Here is a 22,878-nt window from a genome sequence, read left to right as displayed (position 1 = left end):
TCTGGTAAAACAACATGTCCCCCAATGTCTGTAGAGTTTACACAGTCTTGAATGCGGTGTTCATTGAGCCATTGGCAACACATCTTGCCATCTGTAGGGATTACACTTGTATCAAGAACTGGCAGCGTAACTTTTCATTTTTAGGGGTTATACATTCAAAGAGCCACTGGCAGCACATATTTCCATCTTTGGGGATTGCACCGGAAAATGAGTAGCACACACAGATGGGTTCTTCCAGGATTGGCCTATCCTCAAGGCCTTGGAGGGAAGTAATGGACCAAGCATCTTATCAGGTGGCATGGTACCCTCTAAGAATCCCATCCAAACCACCATATCACCAGAAGTACATGGGAGAATATGATTTTAGAAACCTCCAATTCCTCCCTCTCCTTTAGTTTTTGTATCTGTCTGAAGCAGTAGAGTTACGTTGGTGTTAAAAGTGGGGAGAGTGAAAGCTACTAGTACTGTGGCATAAATACGCTTTAGCAACTGCAGTGAAAGTTGGTGAAGACACAGTCAATAACAGTAAAGTCAACAGCATTAATTAAATAAGGCCTTTAAAATAGACCTCACTATCCCTAAAGTCATAACTTGGGCAGAGGCAACCAGGGTCAGTACATTTAGACGTGAAAGTCACATTGATACTGGGACTTTGGGTCGTGGCATCCAGGGCTAGTAGATTTTGTCATGAAGGGCACCTTGATACAGGGACATGAGGTCACAAAGGCACTATGGAGTGCACTCTGGTCTTAGGCATGTGATGTACCTCTGAATTTCCCACAGTGTAACCTCTTCTAACCAGATTATGACTTAATTGACCTATGATGATTGTCAGCAAGCAAAGTGTGGGACTATGTCTCAGTCAGGGGAGCTGTGAAAATTAAATACCATTCACCCAAGAATGATGGGGATTCTATGTTCCCTCACTAAATATTCTTAAATATTGTGCAGTGGCAGACCACATTTGTGGGGCCACTGTGTAGACAAGCGCCACTGTCTAAGCCCCATGATGGTTGAGCTAAGTTGCCAAGGTGTCCTTTAGTCCGTCCCACTATGGCTGTGCAAAGTGGGCCAAGTAATTTGCTTCTATACTTGACTCTCAGGGTACTGAGGCCAAACAGTCAATGGTTTCTCAGGGACGTTGTGTGAGTTCAAGAGCACATACGTCAACAGTCAACCAACAGGCATTAAAATGTATTGTCAAACTAGGGCTTACCTACTACTTAAAAGAAAGCACTTTATTCTCACGGCAAACTGAAATGCTACACAGCGTAATTACAGTTCTCTGTTATAGGATTGTACTCCTGTTTGTTTTTCCAGCGAGATTCTACAAATTTTTAATACACTCTCCCTGCTTTTGGTGTTTTCTGGTGTCCACAGCCCCTGGTGTATACCATGGGTTTCAGCTTTAAGTAGTTCATTCAAAAGTACCCCAGTGTTTAGATGCGCAAAACAGTTCTGATAACTTTCATCAAAAATTTGAATTAAGTTTACATTCTTACTGAAGAATTGTCTGGTCCCTTAACCTATCATTGGCTAACAGTGAGGCTCCGCATTCAGAAGTCTCACTCCTGTGGCAGTGGCTCTTGTACTGCGGGGGCTGCAACTGCAACTTCATTTGCAACCTGACTGCTAGGCAAGATTAGCACAGCTGGCTTACACAGTGGCACTTGTCTTAAGCAGTAGTGGCCTCCCACTCTAGGTGCAGACATAATACTGGAACAAAGTGTGGTGGCTTGGATTCCTCTTTTATACTCATTTTCCAGATAGAAGATCTGTATTCACTGTGTAAGGCTTCAGAACTGGCTTGAGTTGGTTCTCTTTCACGTGTCATTTTCTAGCTACTCCTCAGACATACCCTTTGTGCAAAGTGATGGTTTTCATAACAGTTGAACAATGAGCACAATGAAGCATAGGATATTTGCACCTAGCTGTCATCAACCTTCCTGAAGCAGTAATCAGGGTCAACAAAAGTCCCATCTCTCACCCCTATCAATCAATCAATCAATCACTCAATCAATCAATCAGTCATTTGTAGAGCGCACTACATACCCGCGAGGGTCTCAAGGCGCTGGGAGGGGTGTGGGGGTCCGCTACTGGTCCAACAGCCAGGTTTTGAGCAGCCTCCTGAAGGTCAGCAGGTCTTGGGTCTGTCGTAGGCTCAGTGGGCGGGTGTTCCAGGTCTTGTCGGCGATGTGGGAGAAGAATCTCCCACCGGTGGTTGTTCTTCGAATGCGCGAGACGGTGGCGAGTGCGAGGTCGGCGGAGCGGAGCTGGCGGTTGGGGATGTAGAAGGAAAGTCGTCTGTTGAGGTAGGCTGGGCCGGTCTTGTGGAGTGGCTTGTGTGCATGGATGAGGAGCTTGAAGGATATCCTCTTGTTGACGGGGAGCCAGTGCAGGTTTCTCAGGTGAGGGGTGATGTGGCCGTGGTGTAGTACATCGAGGATCAGTCGTGCCGAGGCATTTTGGACGCGTTGCAGTTGTTTGATGAGCTTCGTCGTGGCTCCCGCTTAGAGGGCGTTTCCATAGTCGAGTCTGCTGCTGACGAGGGCCTGGGTGACTGTTCTTCTTGTATCTGTCGGGATCCACCTGTAGATCTTGCGGAGCATGCAGAGGGTGTTGAAGTAGGAGGAGGAGACGTTGTTGACTTGCTTGCCTATCATCTACTGAATGGCAGTACTGAGGAAGAACTAATCAGCTGGTCTTTGCTAACAAGGCTCTCATTAAATTCCTAATGGTAGCACTATTGGCATCATCCCTCACTTCAGTATCTTCATCTCCATCCTCCAGCAACAGAAATGTAATCAATACATTTCCACTCTCGGGGAAGCCACCCTCCATCTTCTGTCATCCTAAACCAGGCGGTATACAACATGGATACCGCTGATCCCAGTACTCACACTCTCACAACACACAAGTCCTACTACTCCTGTACATGTGCTATGCAGACACCACTCATACTTACACTTGACACAGAATACCAGCACAAGACTCAGGGGTTCACTTAACACCAGGACACAAAAGGATTCAGTAGCATGCACTAGCCTAGACATAGATGACATGGTCTGGTCCACCAATGATTCACAAAACCTCAGCACGCTGCTGCCACCACCACATTATGTGACTTCCAAGGGTATGAACAATATTTCTATGCCTGGGGTGCAGCCTCCAGGTCGCAGAACAGATTTTGGACCTAAAATTCCCAAGGATAGGTGTAGAACTCTGCGTACATGCTAGATTGACATGATGCCAGGGCCCAATAAAAGTTAGCATACCAGCTTCACATGCAGTATAAAACTCACAGCAGTGTGTATGCCCATTACCATGCAGGGGATATTCCCATCCCAAGATGTAGAGTGTTGAATTAAAAAAATAGAAGATCGTAAGTAAATGCAATTTAATAGAGCCTTGGAAGAGAGATTAATGCAAAGTACAGTATCATGGTAACAGTGCTGGAAACGCAAAGATCTATTCCACAAAATATGTCAGCTTCAGAAAATGAGCGTAAGCTTTACAGTATCATATGAATCTATTTGTCAACAGCATAGACGAAAGAAAGAGAAGGATGAAAGCGGAGAACACATCATGCCGGGTATGCCTAGACATAGGTCCCGGGCTCACTATGCCACTGGATTCAAGCTATCCTGACTGAAGAGGGGTTGAAACCACGAAACCGGTCCTAGTATACCTGTTTCCGGTCCAGGGAGGACCTGGCTTGGCAGTTCGGGCTGGACTGTTCCCATGAGGCACAGGGTCGAGACTGATTTGCATATGGCCAGGTCTAAACTGGGGTGGCATGGTGAGCAAAAGAATGATGGATTTAACCCAGATCTCTTGATTGGGGGAGAATGTTTTGATTTTTTCTGCATTCCGTCCATCAATTGTGTATCTTTTGCTTTCTTGCCCTAATTGCGCCGGGTATGCCTAGACTTAGGTCCCGGGCTTTCTGTGCCACTGGATTCAAGCTATCCTGGCTGAAGAGGGGTGAAACCCCGAAACCGGTCCTAGGATGCTGGTTTCCGGTCCAGGGAGGACCTGGCTTGGCAGTTTGGGCTGGACTGTTCCCATGAAGCACAGGGTCAAGACTGATTGCATATGGCCATGTCTAAACTGGATTGGCATGGTGAGCAAAAGAATGATGGATTTAACCCAGATCTCTTGACTGGGTGAGAATGTTTTGATTTTTTCTGCATTCCGTCCATCAATTGTGTGTCTTTTGCTTTCTCGCCCTAAGAGCGCTGGGTATGCCTAGACTTAGGTCCCGGGCTCGCTGTGCCACTGGATTCAAGCTATCCTGGCTGAAGAGGGATGAAACCGGTCCTAGGATGCTTGTTTCTGGTCCAGGGAGGACCTGGCTTGGCAGTTCGGGCTGGACTGTTCCCATGAGGCACAGGGTCAAGACTGATTTGCGTATGGCCAGGACTAAACTGGGGTGGCATGGTGAGCAAAAGAATGATGGATTTAACCCAGATCTCTTGACTGGGGGAGAATGTTTTGATTTTTTCTGCATTCCGTCCATCAATTGTGTGTCTTTTACATCAACAATCTGGGCTCAAAAATCAAGTGGAGAATCATAACCTAAGAAATTGATTAAATGGAAGAAATTTGCTGAGGGCATAACAACGAATCGGCTTGTATGTGGTATACATTCACCTAAGTCTCCAAACCATTTTTTGCTATGCAGGCTATCCAGAGTGCGCCAGGAGCATCTAGTGAAATAGTTGAAAGAACAACAGAACTTGCCAGTCTCATCAACTAAATAACGGTGCTTAGGTGGATTTACAGATGGCCTGTTGCAACGTTCTCCAAAGTCTCTGCCAAAATAGGACTGTAACTAGCAACAGAGTCTGTGAACTTTTTAGTAATTGCACCACCAGCAGTTTTTTAGGGCACATACAAGCATGGTTCGCCAAAGGAGGTTTTAAGAAATGTTGAAATAGCAGGAGCAAATAGGTCAGTTTCTTTCCACGACATGTATAACAAGCATAGCTCACTCGGATGTGTAGAACTTGGGACTATTTATTGTTAATACTGTTGTGTTGCCCACTGCACTTTATAGACATGTAACGTTTCTCATAAAACACAGACACTTCATGATAGTTTGACACTGCAGAGCCAACAAAGGACCTGCAATCAACAGAATAGTGCCAATCTAAATGCTGTGTCTAACTTACTGATTTACTGATGATTCTAAACACTATTGAAGGATCTTTATATTTGGTCTGCTTTAGAAGTGCAACTCTCTGCGAAGGTGTATTTATATCATATGTCTAGAGAAGGCTTTGGGTCTACCTAGTGGAATATTAGTCACTCACTTCATGTAATTGGCTATTTGGTGTATCATTCCACCTTCCAGGAAGAGTTGTATTGTATTGTACTTACATTTATATAGCGCTTACTACCCCTGGCGAGGCGTTGAATCGATTTTTCGGCGAGTAGCACGCTACTCCGGAACCGACAAAGGATTAGTTTTGAATTAGTATAGTGAAATATGAAAGTAATTTCAGTGGTAGATAGGTTAGTCAGTTATTTGGATTCAGAAGGATATCGGAGGGATAGAAGAGGGAAAACGTTTTACATTTATATAGCACTTGTTACCCCTCATGCGGTGTTGAAGCACTTTTTTGGCGAGTAGCACACTACTCCAGAACCCATAAAGGATTAGTGGTGAATTAGTATAGTGAAATATGAAATTAATTTGAGTGGTGGATATTTGTCAGTTATTTGGATTGAGAAGGATAGCGGAGGGATAAAAGAGGCAAAAAGGTTTGCATTTATATAGTGCTTGTTACCCCTGATTGGGTGTTGAAGCTCTTTTTTTGGCGAGTAGCATGCTACTCCGGAACCCATAAAGGATTAGTGGTGAATTAGTATAGTGAAATATGGAAATTGAGAAGTGGACAGGTTAGTCTGTTATTTTGATTGAAAAGGATAGTAGAGGGATAGAAGAGTGACGGATTTATACTTTTTTTGGTTTTCTTTTTGTTGTGGAGGTCATAGCAGTAGGAGGAGGCTTAGGATGAGTAAACATGGATGTGGAGGGGAAGAGTGAGAGGGAAGAGTTTAGAAAGAGGCTTGTTTTGGGGGATCGGGATAGTAGAAGAGGTATCAGATGGTGCAAGGAGGGGTAGAGTAGAGGAGAGTCTATAAAGGGCTATTTTGGTGATCATAGTAGTAGTATGGGGTTTGGGATGAATGAGAGAGTGGATGTAGAGGATATATCGATAGAGGTATAAGGTGAGAAATAGGGTAGTGCATTGGAAAGAGTAGTAGAAAAAGGTTTGAGGTGAGTCAGAAGGTTGAGGTAAAAGATATATTGAGAGAGGTATAGGGTGAGAAATAGGGTAGTGCATTGGATATGCTGAATTAAAAAAAAGTAATAAATAGATAGATCCATAAGTACTTGGAAAGATTATAGATGCATAAAGGAAGTAAGTATATGTAGATTAAAGATATTGATAGCGGTATAGGGTGAGAAGTAGGGTAGTGCACAGAATATATTTTTCTGGAGAAAAGTAATAAATATATAAATCCAAGTACATGGAAAGTATATAGACGCATAAAGGAAGTAAGTATATGTAGATTAAAGATGTAGAAAAGATGACATTAGAATGCATGAGATGATATTTTACATCTGAAAAGTGCACTCAATAATCAAGCTCTTTGTTAATTCTTTATTTTTATTTTCTTATACAGAAAGCAATAGTTTTTTAAAGGTTTTCCCAACATTTCAGCTTTACTTTGATAAACAGCAGTTATGCATGCAACACATGTAAACATAATTTGTGAATGCTTGTGTTCACATGTGTTGACACGCTAAAATCAGGCCTTTTAGTCTTTGCCAGTGCTTAACTTTAATGTAGAGGCAATCTAGTTCACAATTATTTCCATTGCTGCTAATGATCTTCTGGATGCACAACACCATTAGCTATTTAGTGAAAGACCTTTGTAGAAATAATAATATTTAGTCAGCATACTGAGATATGTAATATGTCCACAGTAAATACAGTTCATGTTACCCACATGGCCATGTATCAGTAATACAGAATACAGGTACAAACAAGCATTGACATAACCAATAGGTCTCGCCTTTGAGACCTTTTTAAGTGTTTAGCCATGCAACAGTTGATGTTGTTGCACCAACGATATTGTGCTGGATAACTAAACACTTATAAAGGTCCCGAAGGCGAGACCTATTGGCTATGCCAAGGCTTGTTCATTTCTCCCAGCTAGTCTCCGGAATGTTTAACTGGCTATGCTTAGTTATTTTGATTGCAATTCAGCAGCTGAAATTGACTTGGCAGGGACATTTTCTGCAGCAATGTGATGTCTTCAGAGCTCACCGTGCCTATATTTTATGCACTGTGGATCAGATTTTTTTCTGCTTTCAGTGTGGGGAATATATATTTTTTTGAAGAGTGCACTTGTAATTCTCCCAGTCACACTGCTATTCCACCCGTCCACAAATGCAACTGTAAACAGATTCTGACTGATGTCATTTATTGGTGACTTTCATTTACTGATCAATGGTTTTAAGCAAGGAGTAAGTTGTGAATAGCAGTTACTTCCACACACTGGCCCATCACCTGGATGGCGGAAGTGATGCCACTGCACACACTGATTGATAGTGGGCCGTTAATGCATAGCTATTTTAGTCTTTGTGCATTCAGTTGCTGTGAGAAGGACAGTTTTGAGGTTCTCATTGGAAGTCTGGCTTTTGGTGTCCTGAGCAGATTGACAGTGGTCAGGTTAACCCCGCCCCCCCCTTCCTAGCCTTTAATGGCTCCTATTGAAGATGATAAGCCTGAACATGCCATTTACCTGCCCTTCTGCCATATATTCGGACCATATGTTGGTGGTTCGCAGTTTTGTATTGAGTCAGCAGTCTTGTAAATCTTGGCTGCAGGCTTGTTACAGAGGCTTGCAGATGTTGTTTGTTAGGAGGATGCCTCATTAAATGACGCGCTATACTGAGCCCTTTGCTTGCGCGGGTTCCCTTGCTCCAGAAACGAGGCTGCATCAGGGCAGATTGATGAAGGGTTGAGAAGTGCACTCCCGGGCTGTGCACTGTACGTAATTATATGAACATCTACATGTTTCCACGCCATCAATCTGAGAGCACGGCACTTGTTTGATATTTGATATTTGATATTTGATTGCGTCTGTTGGCCAATCAGAATTAAGTATTGCTGTCCGCCAGCTGTCATTAGGAACGCTCACACCAGGCTGAACGTTGTAATTGTTACTTGATTGCAACGATGGTTGTTAACAGCGGATACTATTAAGAAGGCAGTCTTTTTAAGGTAGTAGATCACCACTGCTGCATTAGAAAACGCTTTGATAGAAAGAACCATAGTTTTGAAATGTCAAAGAACGCCTCTGGTTTGAATTCATGAAACGCTACGCCCCCAGGATCAGTTTATCATGCACGAGCAGCCTATTTGTAAACCTGTTTTAACAAGCAAGATGTGCGGCTGCGACCGGAAGCTGTGTGCGCATGCGCGAGCAAAAACAAAATTAGAAAAAAAACTCGTGAGTGGTGCGCACGCGCGCCGCTGGGAGAGCAAAAACACGCGAGTGGTGCGCACGCGCGCGCTGGGAGAGCGAGAGGAAAGCCAGATGGCGCCTCTGCTCGTGGCTATGCGCGTAACTGCATGCTCCATGCCACCGAAAAAGCTGTGGTTGGACTTTTAAAAGCCCACTCACTAAATGTCTCGCCAGAGCAGCGCATGCACTAGCTCTGGCGAGACCTAAAAAACACTCCATGTGTCTGCATTTCCTGATGGTATGTTGTGATAAGTACACTAGGACCCAGAATCCTGCTGGTCCACAGCTAGGTCACTGAAATTGAAGAGGAAGTGAGGCATGGGAAAATAATGGTCTAGTACAGGGCGTCATAGGGACGGAAAGATTGGAGACCAGCTCCTCGAAAAAGAGAGAAATCATGTGCCCGAGACAATGTGTCATGGTAAAAATCGACCAAACAATGCAGCAATTAACTGTGTTTAAGCAGCGAGAAGGTGTAAATGGCTACTGCAGAATGCAAACTTCCTACTTAATGGCAGGGGCGGGCTTGATCTACATGGCGCGACATGGGTCAAAGAATGCACTGGTAAATAATTGTGTTGTAAAGATCCATGCTCCAGTCAACCCTTCAATTCCTTTCCAGAAACCCCGCAACTCTGTGGAGGACCGACACATGTACAAGTAATTATCAGTTGTTCAAAGACAGGCGAATCTACATACCCACTTGGGTGTCTTATGTTGTTCTTATCCTCCCAGTCAAAAGATTAGGATGAATACGTACATAAAATTAGTTGTCTGCCTTTTGTACAACTTGTCATGCGCCTAAACAATACTTTGTGATATTTATTTTTTAAGCTTTGCAGTCAAAACTGGTTCACCAGTTTTGTGAAGATGAAAACGGAGTTTTGATTGCAGTGCCTTTACCACCAGGAGGACAAATTCCTGTGCTACCCGTAGTTCCTAAGCGGATTGAAAATATTTTGCCGCTACCTGTAGCCCAGGAAGTGCCAGGAAGAACCGAAACCTTTGTCAATCCAGTCCGACCAGTAATTCCGGTATGATCAATTGCTTTGTGGCACATAAATTAACTGTCAGAATTGTCATTATTTGCTGTGAGAAAATGTATACTTTGACTGTGTGATGAAACTGTTTTATTTACAAATGACTCTAGTTGGTAAGAAGTGTGAATGGAAGTAGATTGGTATTTTAAAATACAAACTTACTTGAGAAGCAGTGCAATGCTTTACAAAAGAATAGGGAATGATTCTGGATTGTGTACAAAAGAGAACAAGTGGAGCGGATTGGGCTAAGGTGTTGGATCAGATGAGTAGCAGAGATGGTAGGGATTGAATACATCCACAATATAATATCTGCTGGCAAGATGCTATTTGAAATCAAAATATGGTGGATTAGCCACCAGGCCTCATTTAGACACTGGCAGATGTCCTCCCAGACCACCAGGTCAGGAGAGTCCCTGACCGCTGAGCCCTTGTAAAGCACTGCTCACCACATTTTGGGATTTTTCTCTACCTGGCAAGGATCTCACTGCCTACAGTGCATTCACTGATGAGCTCTGTGTTTAATAATATGTAGAGCAGCATCCTGAGCCAGCACCTTTTTTTCAAATACTCAAGGTATATTTTTGATTTTTACAAACTCGCAAAGTGAATGTCTGTGCAAAACAATGGCCTTGACGAACAGGGTACTTTCTTGGTGGAGTTGGGTGCTACTCTAAGTTGCATGGTAGTTCCGGGCAGGGAAAACCAGTGAAAGTCACACTGCTGTAAAGAGCATGGGATTACCATCACTATGACCAGGAGGACTAGTAGCAGATGAGCTTCTAGGTCAAGGGCTTCCACTGGCAGAGTCAGGTAAGACACCGCTGGTCGAAACATTGTAGTTCCACCACCTCTAAATAGGGTGGGGGGAAACCAGCAACTTGGAGGCTTTCGTTTTTTTTTTGCCAGATATGCCATATCTGCCAACATCTAAATGAGGCCCTTTGTCTTTTCTGTGCTGCACTGATGATATGTAGATATAATTTGTGCCAGAGAAAGTGATGAACAGCTGCTTAACATTTTGGATGTCAATTTCTCCTTGGAATCAGGGTAAGACAACAGTATCAACCAACAGCTAAGCTGACATCGGAAGACAATAGACTCAAACTGTAACAGTCAAAAGAGAGATAGTATTGCTTGAGTTATCATATTTGCTAGGACACCAGGAGTATTTTCTATGGCATGCAGCCATTTTTTAAACTATGATCCCCATCTGTACTTTGGTCATGGTAATTTTGAATTCCAGACGCAGTCTTTGCTCCCCTGTTGGTGCAGTGGTGAGTACTTTATTCTTCAGCTCTGTCGGATAGTATGTATTCCTGTTTAACCCCTCATATGTGATAAAGGGTTAATAGGTGTAGCTCTGGTGAGCTCTCCGACTTCCTATACTTGGATCTAACAGTTTACCAGAGTACCAATCTCAAAAGTGGTGTGGTACCTACAGTCCGACTGAAGCTCTCCTTTACACCAAGCCAAAAAAGGCAAAGACCCTATTAATGAGGGTTGAGGGACTTGTCCTCGGAGCGAGCCCTTCACTGGTTTCCAGTTATGTGACTTATTAATGTCAGGGATTTCTACTTTATGTAGAATTGGCGTCTATCCTTTTGTTGGATAGGTCAAGGCATCTAAGTGGAAGAGAATTTGTAATGCAATGTTATGTTGACATAGAAATGGTATTCTACTTAGCTCAGCCTCAATTAATTTATGAAGACACTGTGCAAGACTTAGATTCAGCCCAATGTTTCATTTTGCTAATTATTATTTATAATGCGGAATGGCCTTTTGATGCTAAGGAATTCTCTGCTCTACCCCTGGGAGCCTTAAAAAATCTGTTTAAAGGGAGACTGTGGTAAACTCACAGACCATGTAGCTCCTATCTCTTAAAGTCATCAAAACCACAACGTTCCTTGGCTTCGTTGCCATGGCAGGTGTCATTGTATTCCTCAATCTTATGGCTAAGGAGCCATAACTCAGTGGCAAGCGACACTGTGTGCACCACCTTGAAATTTCACGTAGTTACATAATGTCCATATCTATGCTCTGAGCAGAATATATTCAAGAACGTTTTCACTGAGACACCTCATAGCAACTTTTACACTTTCCATATATACCACAACTTCCCTTCTATTAGGTGGCATATCAGTATTCGTAGAGGAGTAAAATGGCATGCCCTACTGCAACAACTCGTCTTTCACAGTTTTCCTATTGAGCACTGCAACTTTTCTTTGTGCTGGGGCAAAGATGGACTCATGGCACAACACTGTCTCTAATCCAGTGCATAGACATCATATATCTGGACTGAAGCTTTTCGATCAGACCCTTAGTGGACCATTGATAACTAATTTCTCTAAAACATGAATACTAGTTTTACGTTTTCGAACAATGGGCACATAGATTCTCTGCAAGAGCTCCCTAACAATGCAGTGACTATCAATTATCCATGGACACTACATCATTTTACACTATTTTTGCGAATTACTAAATTAATTGATTCTCCATAACTTTAATCATCAGCATCAAGAACCAATTTACATACATTCATAGATAACTTAAAACATAAAGGCCAAAAGTTTAATATTTTAAGACCACTAATAATTCGACTTAATAGCATGAGATCTTGTAACCAATTTATAAGTGAGTCGAATAGGCATTCAAAACTAAGTAAAATGTATCATTGGAATGTTGTAGTAAGAACCACTAGCTACGAGTGATGTGAAAACTAGAACAAGACGTTTGTAACAAATATACAGTTATAATGCTCGCGTGTTGACCATGAAAATACATGGTAAATAGTTATTTTGCTCATTTTAAACTGCCTCTCTTTAATCATTTGTAATGAAGCCATGTTTTGGGCACTGGCCTATTCTTGTTGACAGGGAGGTCGAGACTTGTCTTTGCATTCAGTGCAGAATCTTCTAAGAGTTTCTCAGTCATGGACTTCTCTGCAAGACCTCACCCTTCGACATAGTTACTTCAGTGTAGTACGAGAGGTGAGTTTAGTGTAGAAACATGAATTAAAGATTCTGTTTGACTAGGTGTTTCTCTTCTACAGTATGCCAGCAATATTGTAGCAGTCAAACACAGAGTTTATGACTGGGATTGGAAAATATTATTTATATGATATACATCCTAATAACAGCATTCCATCCAAACAGTGAAGCAGCAGTGTAGTTAGTTTGACTGGTTTTACAATGTAGCTACCAACATAACAGTCAACTTGGTGCATAGATGCACTGTATTGTACTGTGACTCCTTGAAAAATGCTAGAGTTTCCACTCAGTGCTAGTAAGGTGTTGTGCAATGTGCCGATGACTTGTAGTAGCATCATCTTATACTACCACTCACAATATAGAAGACCTTATCAGACCATATTCCAATTATTATTGAGCCCTAAAAGCTGGAGATGTATTGTAATTGCATTTATATAGCGCTTCTACCCCTGACGAGGCGTCAAAGTGCTTTTCTGGCTAGTAGCACGCTACTCCGGAACCCATAAAGGATTAGTGTTGAATTAGTATAGTGAAATATTAACCGCTTCGGTGCTGATGACGAGCCCAGCTCGTCATGAGGCACAGTGGAGCTGTGCTCATGACGAGCTGGGCTCGTCATAACCATCGCGGCCTGCCCACGCGCGATTGATTCCCCGCCTGTGCAGGAGAATCAATCAGTGGTCGGGGTCGTGACGAGCTCAGCTCGTCATGAGCACAGCTCCACTGTGCCTCATGACAAGCTGGGCTCGTCACAAGCACAGCGCCACCGCCGCCGCCCCCCCCCCCCCGCACCGCGGGGGAATTACCCCCGCGTGGAAGGGGTTAAAGTAATTTGAGTGAGGTTTGCATTTATAAAGCACATGTTACCCCTGATAGGGTGTTGAAGTGCTTTTTTGGCGAGTAGTATGCTACTCAGGAACTCATAAAGGATTAGTGGTGAATTAGTATAGTGAAATATGAAAGTAACCAACTTGAGTGGTGGATATTAATCAGTTATTTGGATTGAGAAGGATAACGGAGGGATAGACAAGGGAAAAAGGTTTCCATTTAAATAGCGCTTGTTAACCCTGATGGGGTGTTGAAGCACTGTTTTGGCGAGTAGCGCGCTACTCGGGAACCCTTAAAGGATTAGTATGTAGGTCAATTGCTACAGGCAACCAGTGGCCTGAACCTTTGGTACCCAAGCACGGACCTGGCTGCACACACATTTCTTGTCCTACTCTAGTGTGTCTAAATTGTACCACAAATTTCTTGGCAATAGAAGCTGTTTGTTTCAAAATTACCTCTGTCAGTCGGAAATATAGAACATTTGCATCTCAGAATATCAGATACATATATTTTGTTTTATATAAATACCGTGTCCAAAACCGCGCTAACAAAAATATCATCGCATTCGGTGCAGATTATCACTTAATATTTCTAGTGGGGTGGTATTTTTGTAGATGATATTTAGGGCACTATATTTATGTCAGACAGTATTCTGAAAGTGGTATTCTGTAACCAAACCTACAAAAAACAAGGCAGCCAATTCTGCCACTGCTTCTCACAAAATAGCAGGCCAGCACTGTACCCGGGGTTTGCTTGGTCTTAGGCGAATACCACTGGTGACTGGAACAATGAAAACTTAATTATGAAGCTACAGGATCTCATGGATGTGTTTTGCTGAGAACAGGCTCTCAACACCAGGCCATATTATATTTTATTATTTCAAAGACAGGTTGACATGTTGACTGTTTCTTCAACCTGCCACTAGTTTTCGAAATGCTATGTTTGAAATTTGACTACTGCAGTGGGGGTTTTGTGAATGGATCCTAGATCTTATGGTAGTTGCATTTGATCTTCTATGCACAAACAGCTGACATTAAAAGACCATAATTTTTCAGATCAAGGAATCTACTGATCTCGTTTATGAGGACGAAGAGGACTATGATGAAGAGGAGGAGCTGGCACCACCAGTCAATCCTGTCATCACAAATAAAGGTAAAAGATATTTGTTCTTTTTTTTGGTACATTTATAAAATATGGCAGCGTGTTAAAAAGGCACTTTGGAGGATGAGCTAAGGCAGTGGTAATAGTATGATGGAAAACATGTGTTGGTGAAGGATCAGGACCATATATGTCAATGTTGAATGAGATTATAGTGATGCCTTAAAAGAAAGAGCACACTATAGATTCTGTAGCATCCATTGTATAGTGATAGGCATGACCCATACCACATGTAAGAATAGCAGGTCTCTTGTGACAAAGGAATAAGTAAGACCACGGACCATGACCTGGTAGTCTACCGGGGCTACATAAGTTCACCTTTTTAGGTGAATATCAGGACTGCAAGGAGAATATAAACTGGGCAGCTCCAACGCATACCTGTAGCATTCTATTTCATACGAACTTAATCAAAGTATGTTTTTTTCCTTTCCCTTCTTTACAGAAATAATAATATCACCCCCCTCCTCTTCTTCAACATCAACGGGGTCATCAACTTCCTTTGTATCTCTCAGACCTATACCAGGTACCAGTCTGTATTAACTTTAATTAAATGTAATTAAAATTGTTGTACTGGTTGGACAACAAATGGGTAAAATTATCACAGCATGATGCTGCTGTGACACTTATGATATTGTGAAAAGCTGCAAAAATGTATTTTTTCACCATGACTATAAGGACTGAGGTAACGCATTAAACATCCGAAAAACAGATATTGAAAGTGCATTAATCCTACGCGGTTTCAGTTGCCCAAATAATAATTAGAGAAGAACTTAATTTCAGATGCCCAGCTACAGACAGTGTATTGGTGGTCGTAGAGCTAAGAATATTAAATATCTTTTACAACATATCTCCAGCATACAGTATTACCTAAGTGTGACACGATCAACCATGGAAGTCATATGTAATTGGTAACTTGCTTTTTGTGTTGCTCTGTAATTTGAAAGATGGAGAGAAAGCAATGAGAGACTTGTTAGTGTGATCTAGCTGTAGAATGATCTTCACCATACTTTTAATATAGTGGATTATCTTCCAGGGTTGGTGTTTCCATCAGAAGCTTTTGAGGATTTCCCATTACCACTCAACACTAAGACAGGCTTGGATTCTCTGCTGGCAATCATGCAGCAATGCAGGAAAGAGGCCAAGTTCTAGATTGTAAGCGATGACTGAGAGACCTTCAAAGATAGGTAGACTCAAATGAAACTCATGTACACTCATCTTGATGACAATGGCCTGAGCATAATGTAATCCTCAGTGAAAGGCTCTGTATAGAGTCAATAAGAAACGTAGCAACGTAAAAAGTAAAATGGCAAATGAAGACAATCAGTTGTAGTTATCACAGGTGGTGGAAACCCCCAAAACCATTCAATAGTAGATAATATGAAAATCAAAAAACATATAAGACTATAAAATGTGGTAAACTTAGACCCAGGGGCACATTTAAACCCAAGTGCCAGCACATGCTGCCAGCTTGAACTTAGTGGTTTACCGCAGTCAAAGTTTTTATCTTTGGGGATTTTTTTCCAGTGTGTCAAGCCCAAAGACTATGTATGATGCGGACTTCAGGATATCCAGGGTGAAGTTAGTTGGAAGTTTTAGGCACCTTTGTCCTAGTGAATTATCTGGAGGTCAATTCTTTTTCCACTTTTCTAATTTCACCGGAACCTTTTGATCCCATTGAGGTTGTGCCATTTCTGATGGGGTTGCATGGTTGCTCCTATCACCTTATCGAGGTTTCTTGCGAAATCTAAAATCGAATGCAGATTCCTTGCACCAGCATACTGAGAAAACGATTTAAACTTCCAAGATTGGATCCACTGACTACACCTCATTGTCCCTTAGTTTTATTTGGGTCCCCACAAACCATCTCTCAAGACTTTCCAGAACCAATTGGTCAACTGCGATTTTTCCAGTGAGGCAGTGGTTCAGTACTTTCTGCAGCCTACAACCACAGGGATAAGTTATATTGATGTGAGCAAGCTTGTGTGGCTGAACCTCAGCCCTTTTTGTTCAGAGGGTGAGTGGTGGTCACCAGTCACTAGAGCACCCTTTGGGGCAAAACATCAAGATGGAGTTGGAGACTGTGTCCCAGGATTCTTCTTTGGGGCTGTGGCTCTGACAAAAATATACATTCAACCCAGCTCTATGCTGCAGAAGGCTGAAACTAAAAAGGGGCCATTGTTGTATGTTTTGGCCATAGCACCCCAGCCAGCTATGAAACCACTCCAGGGAAAAATACCAGACTGAGCAGTCTGACCCTCGAATAGAAGAGTGAATAGGACCTCTGTTAGTTGGAAATGGTAGCTCAGAGTTCCAAGAATACATAGTTCCTTAATTTAGCTAGGGTAAAAGAGCGTCCAAGCAAGGATCTACATGGTTGATTGGTATTATAAGAGGTCAAATGATCCCATCAGTGCAGGTGGCTAAGTAGATCACAGTCAGATATTTGGTCCAACCGCACAGGTGTGATGTATACAACCTGCTGAGAGAGAACTGACCTCAGAGAGATGTAACAGCAACCCTGAGAAAAAGAAGCAATGTATTTAACAACACAGTGCAGCTCAAAGAGTACAGCAGGCACTTTGGGACAGAGGACCTACGATTCAAAACCTTTGTCTGTAAAAAACAAATGTCAGTGGTCAATTGTTACAGTAATATCAGGTACTGTGTGCTGTTTTGTCTTTAGGGGAATGGGATGCAAGAATGCTGCAACATTTTCCATTCATTGCTTAGAATTTCTAACTGAAGGGCAGCATGCAAAAGAATAAAGCATAATAAACTTTACATACATTTTTTACGTTATGTCAAGCTTACAGTCGCTTCCTCCCTCATAAAGGAAAATTAGAGAAGTATGGAAGTTCAGACGTAACACAACTTAACTCACTTTAATTAATTTTTACGTCTTGCCTAGGTAGTCTCTTCGAGACATGCTGTATCCACTGTGGGTTTACAGCCCACCCATTGCTTTTGATTCTTTTCTTTGCGTTTCCTCAGCCCACCCATTGCTTTTGATTAGTTTCTTCGCATGTCCTTCCCAAAATCTTGTTAGTATGTGGGTAATCTGTGGTTTTTGTTCCTCCTTCTCACTTGCTCCTTCGCACGGAGCAGTGGCCCATTACTGGTATCCTTTCACTTTGGTCTATTTCAGTTCGTGTATGTGCACAATTCTTTTAGTTTCTTTCAGCCCCTGTTTTGGGAAGGTTCCTTTTTGTTTCTTTGTAGTGTTGATGCTCCTAGTTCCATTTCTGTAAACAGCCCTGTAAATCTTGACATCCCTTCTGTAACACTGCATGTGAACTTCCATAATTTTTCGGAATACATCTTTTTTTTATGCGAACACATTATTTGTTTGTTTAATGCACTTGTTTGTACACAGGGAACTGTGTATGTTGAGCCTCCCACAAGACTGGAACCCGGTTCTCCAGCTTCAAAGACAACTGCTCCAACCCTTACACTGCATCCTTTACCTTTACCTGTGTCCCTGCACTCCCTCTGAGTGCATGTGTTTAAACTTAGCTGCCTCTTCTTGCACTTTAATAGAGTGCGAACTTGAACCAAAGGTATCGGAGTGCTTTACATGAGGAGCCAGCTGCATTACACACAGACACCTTAATTTTTAGGTACATAGAGATTAAGTGATTTGCCTAGAATCACAGGATGTCGTCCTGGCAAGACCCGAACCTGGTTCGATGACTAGGGTCTGTGTGTGTGCTGGGACAGGAGGGAGGGGTTGCTGCATTGTTGATCGTGTGAGCAGACGTTGCTTCAGCCATGGTGAAAACACCAATCTTATGCATAATTTTTTTTGCACTCTACAGTTTGCCAGCCCCCAACTGGAATTTGTCAGTCAATATATCTTTATTTCGGCATAAGCCATAAAAGAGACATCAATATACAAAATCCATTTTACAAGTCATTAAATATAAGGCGACAGTTTGAAGAGTTAAAAAAACAAGTTTAAAATATTTACAAGTTTTAAGAATAGGATAAAAAATTATTTCTCTTTCAGAAGATTTGCCCTGATGCACCACATGCGATATAAAAATCTAGATACTGCATAGACAATAGAAAGATCAGTGTTTGTTTTTAGCAGTCTATAAACTTCCATACATCGTGAAGAGCCCAAGTTCCTACATAAATTTATGAGCTCACTCCGTCGGATTTTACAATAGCCTTCACAAAAAAACAGAACATGTAAATCAGTTTCTTCATTAGCTAAACATGCGGGGCAACCCTTATCTGTACCGTTGGACCATTTATTCGTCACAGCATGGAGCGGGAGACTGGAATTTACTGCAAATGTAAATCAGTGGATGGCTGCGCAAACTTGCACATAGCGGCAATTACTACTTGTGTCGTCACTTCAAAGCATCATGGCGTCCTTCTAGTCAAGGTTGTTTTATAAATAGCCATTTTCTTATGCTTTGACATGGAACATGTTAACCTTGTTCTGGTAACATGCTGCCATTTGAAAACTCACTAAGAAAATGCAATTACTAGGTTTTTCCTGCACATGCTTGTAAATATAAAATGCCATGCTTGCTGTAAATTGAACACGATTCCCCTATGGAGGTCTCCCCTAGAATGGTGGCTTGACCTGGTCTTTCTAACACCAACTAGGTACATCATGGCGATTAGCTATCAATTTGCACAACAGCGAGACACTTAGGGCTTCCAAGGTTGGGTTCACGCATACTCTAAACATTTCCATCAATTACCATGACACTGGGATAACTATCAAGTCTAGACGGATAGTTATGGCAAATCAAAGCGGCCTCACCATAACGTTAGAAATACGAGCACTGACAAAGCCAATAGTTTTCAGTTACGTATGCTTGTATTGTGAGGGGCTAGCATGCCACCATTTTAGAAAGAAATCTCCTGCAGTCTCTGATAACTCATGCACTACTGCGGATAAATTACGATATACAGGGGCTTGTTGCTCAGGTTCGAAGAAGCTGGACACAGCTAGACGGAGTAACAACAGTATTAGCAGCGGTTTTATTTATTTTCGGCATGTATTGCATTTAAGCGCAATCATCAGGAGATTTAGTTATGCACGTACGTTCTTGTCCTTATTTAAAGATCTCCAAATAATTAGTCGTTTTCTATTCAAGGTTGTTTTATAAATAGCCATTTTCTTATGCTTTGACATGGAACATGTTAACCTTGTTCTGGTTACATGCTGCCATTTGAAAACTCACTAAGAAAATGCAATTACTAGATTTTTCCTGCACATGCTTGGAAATATAAAATGCCATGCTTGCTGTAAATTGAACACGATTCCCCTATGGAGGTCTCCCCCAGAATGGTGGCTTGACCTGGTCTTTCTAACACCAACTAGGTACATCATGGCGATTAGCTATCAATTTGCACAACAGCGAGACACTTAGGGCTTCCAAGGTTGGGTTCACGCATACTCTAAACATTTCCATCAATTACCATGACACTGGGATAACTATCAAGTCTAGACGGATAGTTATGGCAAATCAAAGCGGCCTCACCATAACGTTAGAAATACGAGCACTGACAAAGCCAATAGTTTTCAGTTACGTATGCTTGTATTGTGAGGGGCTAGCATGCCACCATTTTTGAAAGAAATCTCCTGCAGTCTCTGATAACTCATGCACTACTGCAGATAAATTACGATATACAGGGGCTTGTTGCTCAGGTTCGAAGAAGCTGGACACAGCTAGATGGAGTAACAACAGTATTAGCAGCGGTTTTATTTATTTTCGGCATGTATTGCATTTAAGCGCAATCATCAGGAGATTTAGTTATGCACGTACGTTCTTGTCCTTATTTAAAGATCTCCAAATAATTAGTCGTTTGTACTAACATGCCCTGCAACATTGTAGCAAGCAATGTAACAATTGCCTTTTGTAGTGTCTGACATTATTACCACTCAAAATATTGCCTTAAGAACTTACCTAAAACTTACTGATATAACAGCACATTATATTGTGAACACTTTAAAAGCATTGCTATTTTTCCTACATTTTTCCCTGGTTAGCATAAGAGCTGTAGCAAAGTCATTTATTCATAATGACCAAGAGACCTAGTTAGATAGCAGCAAACACTGCAATAAAAAAATAATATTTACGAAAAACAAAGCAAAAAGATGTTACAGAGGCAAAACCTATGAGCTTTGCCAATGCTTGTGTTTAATTATAATGTTGATGCCCCTAGCGCAGTTTCAGTAAACAGCCCTGTAAATCTTGTCCTTATCGCATCATGTTTGTATTTTCTGAGGGGGCCTCTTTGGTCCACCCACCCCCTCCCTCATCACTGCTTGCCCCTTCCATCGTCAGCCGCTCTTTCTGTCTCCTCTTCTCTTAGTCCCGCTTTAGCTTCCCGGCCCCTCGTTACATCTGCTTCCAGTCGACAGACACACGCACACATGAGACCTCATGGTGCCTGCCACACGGTGCAGGGATGTTCACAAACATTCATTTTTCAATGGAAGCTTGTGCTGCGGGCCTTTTACCCCCGCCGCACAAGCTTCCATTTAAAAATGTATGTTTGCGATCGCTCTATGGGCGGTCGCATCCTAATCCTGAGGTTGGAACCGCAACAGTTCCCGACATCATAATTATGCCATCTGTGTTTGATTTAATAGGCTATTATGTTGCTCCATATATACAAATCTAGGCCACATGTAGGGTACACATGACAACTGACTTGCCTCCTAGTTTACTAATGGAATTGATTGCCCGGCTGGGCGTGGGGGGAGAGATGGGTGCATGAATGTTTCTAAGTTCATGTTTAAAAACTATCACTTTTACTTTTAACAGGTGACTGTCAATTCAGTGATATAATTTGACGTACTAAGTTGAAAACTTTCAGCATGCTATGGTCCTGTGGCCAGGTTCTGGCTCAGGTCTCCCTGTTAATGTGTTGGCTCGCGCACTCTATGCTAAGTGTTGTCATTTTCTTTTCAGTGTCTGCCCATGACCCACGCTGTTTGCTAACGTTAGACCAGGGGCCGTGCCGGACGTACATAATTAAATGGTACTATGACAAGCAAGCCAATGCGTGTGCGCAGTTTTGGTACGGTGGCTGCAACGGAAACGCGAATCGTTTTGATACAGAAGACGAATGTAAAAAAACCTGTGTGCTGTTTGCAGGAGGTAAGGCTTTTATACATTACATACATTCCCTTGTATTCCTGTTCTAGATATTTCCCAAGCTTTCCTCCTTAAAACATTGCATCCTAGTTAAAATGTATGAAACTCGAAAATGCCCAGGGAGAAGCCACTGTTAAGTTTCAAAACTGTTACGCTTTTTTTCTTCTCAAAGTACTAATCAAATCTAGCCATCACCAAAGGAAACGGCGTCACTTTTGACTACCGTGAATTAACTCCCATTTTTCTTCAGTACCTCACAGGGATTAAGCGTCTCTCAGACTGTCACAAAAAGTAGATGTAAATGAGGGTAGTGAAACGTGTCTTGGACACACGCATGTTATCTCTTTGCCGAGGACAAACAAGCCTTTTATTTTACCTTCTGCACTTTTATGAGCTGATAATACATAAAACAAGAAAGCTACAAAGTAAGAGAACGGGGTGATCCCCAAATACTGTAATATTACCCCCCAACCCTCCCTCCCCCCAAAAATCTGGAACTCTGTAAGATGACGTGGGCTGGAAAAATGCTCAATACACAAAATTCACAGAATAATTATACAACAAAAAATACACTTTGTCTCTCTTATGACTACATTTTTACATATCTTGTCAAACTTTGGGATGCAGATTCTGTTTCATATACATCAATATATAGTAGTGAACATCGTATTCATCCGGAATGAGCTTTGCATTGTGTTAACAGTAATCTTGACACAATGTGTTGGCGCGCAGATCCCAGTTTTGGGGGTAATATTAACATTACCTTGTTTTGAGTTGCTGATTTGTCAGAAAACCCCAATAGTCTAGTCAAATTAGTTCAAAAAATGGGCTAACCTTGAACTAATTGCAATACAATTTCTGTGAGTGGATTGTTATTGAAATTTTTCCGTAGAAAACGATGGTGAAAAGTCTACCACTCTATCATGACGCGTTAATTCAATATGGTTGATTTTTCAAAATGGCTGCCAATTATTTGAGATATAGGGTATAACTGTTTATATGCCCATGTGTGGTATCATTTTATATGTTTTTAGGGGCGGGAAAGTCAGAAATAACATTAAAATTGTTTCCGATGACTATAACATCAAATTGGGATTAATACAATAAACAACGATAATTATATGTTAATATGCCAAACATAGTTTTGACATTTTTTTTTTTTTTTACGTCATTTGAAAAGGATAAACAAATTTC

The 22,878-nt window shown here is 41.8% G+C and overlaps 1 protein-coding gene across 1 annotated transcript in view; it reads left to right on the top strand.

The window, feature by feature from the left end:
* Positions 1-22,878, top strand: part of LOC146861224 (uncharacterized) — a 213,613-nt gene that overhangs the window by 169,573 nt on the left and 21,162 nt on the right. The window contains exons 33-36 of the mRNA XM_085645359.1: positions 9,382-9,581; positions 14,458-14,554; positions 15,003-15,083; positions 21,499-21,687. Of these exons, the coding sequence (XP_085501485.1) occupies positions 9,382-9,581; positions 14,458-14,554; positions 15,003-15,083; positions 21,499-21,687 (567 nt within the window). The remainder of the gene's footprint in view (positions 1-9,381; positions 9,582-14,457; positions 14,555-15,002; positions 15,084-21,498; positions 21,688-22,878) is intronic.

This window comes from Triturus cristatus, chromosome 3_1 (assembly GCF_964204655.1).
Source record: "Triturus cristatus chromosome 3_1, aTriCri1.1, whole genome shotgun sequence".
NCBI classification, from domain to species: domain Eukaryota; kingdom Metazoa; phylum Chordata; class Amphibia; order Caudata; family Salamandridae; genus Triturus; species Triturus cristatus.
The sequence above is the reverse complement of the archived record's forward strand: the minus strand, read 5'-3'. Positions and strand labels throughout refer to the sequence as shown.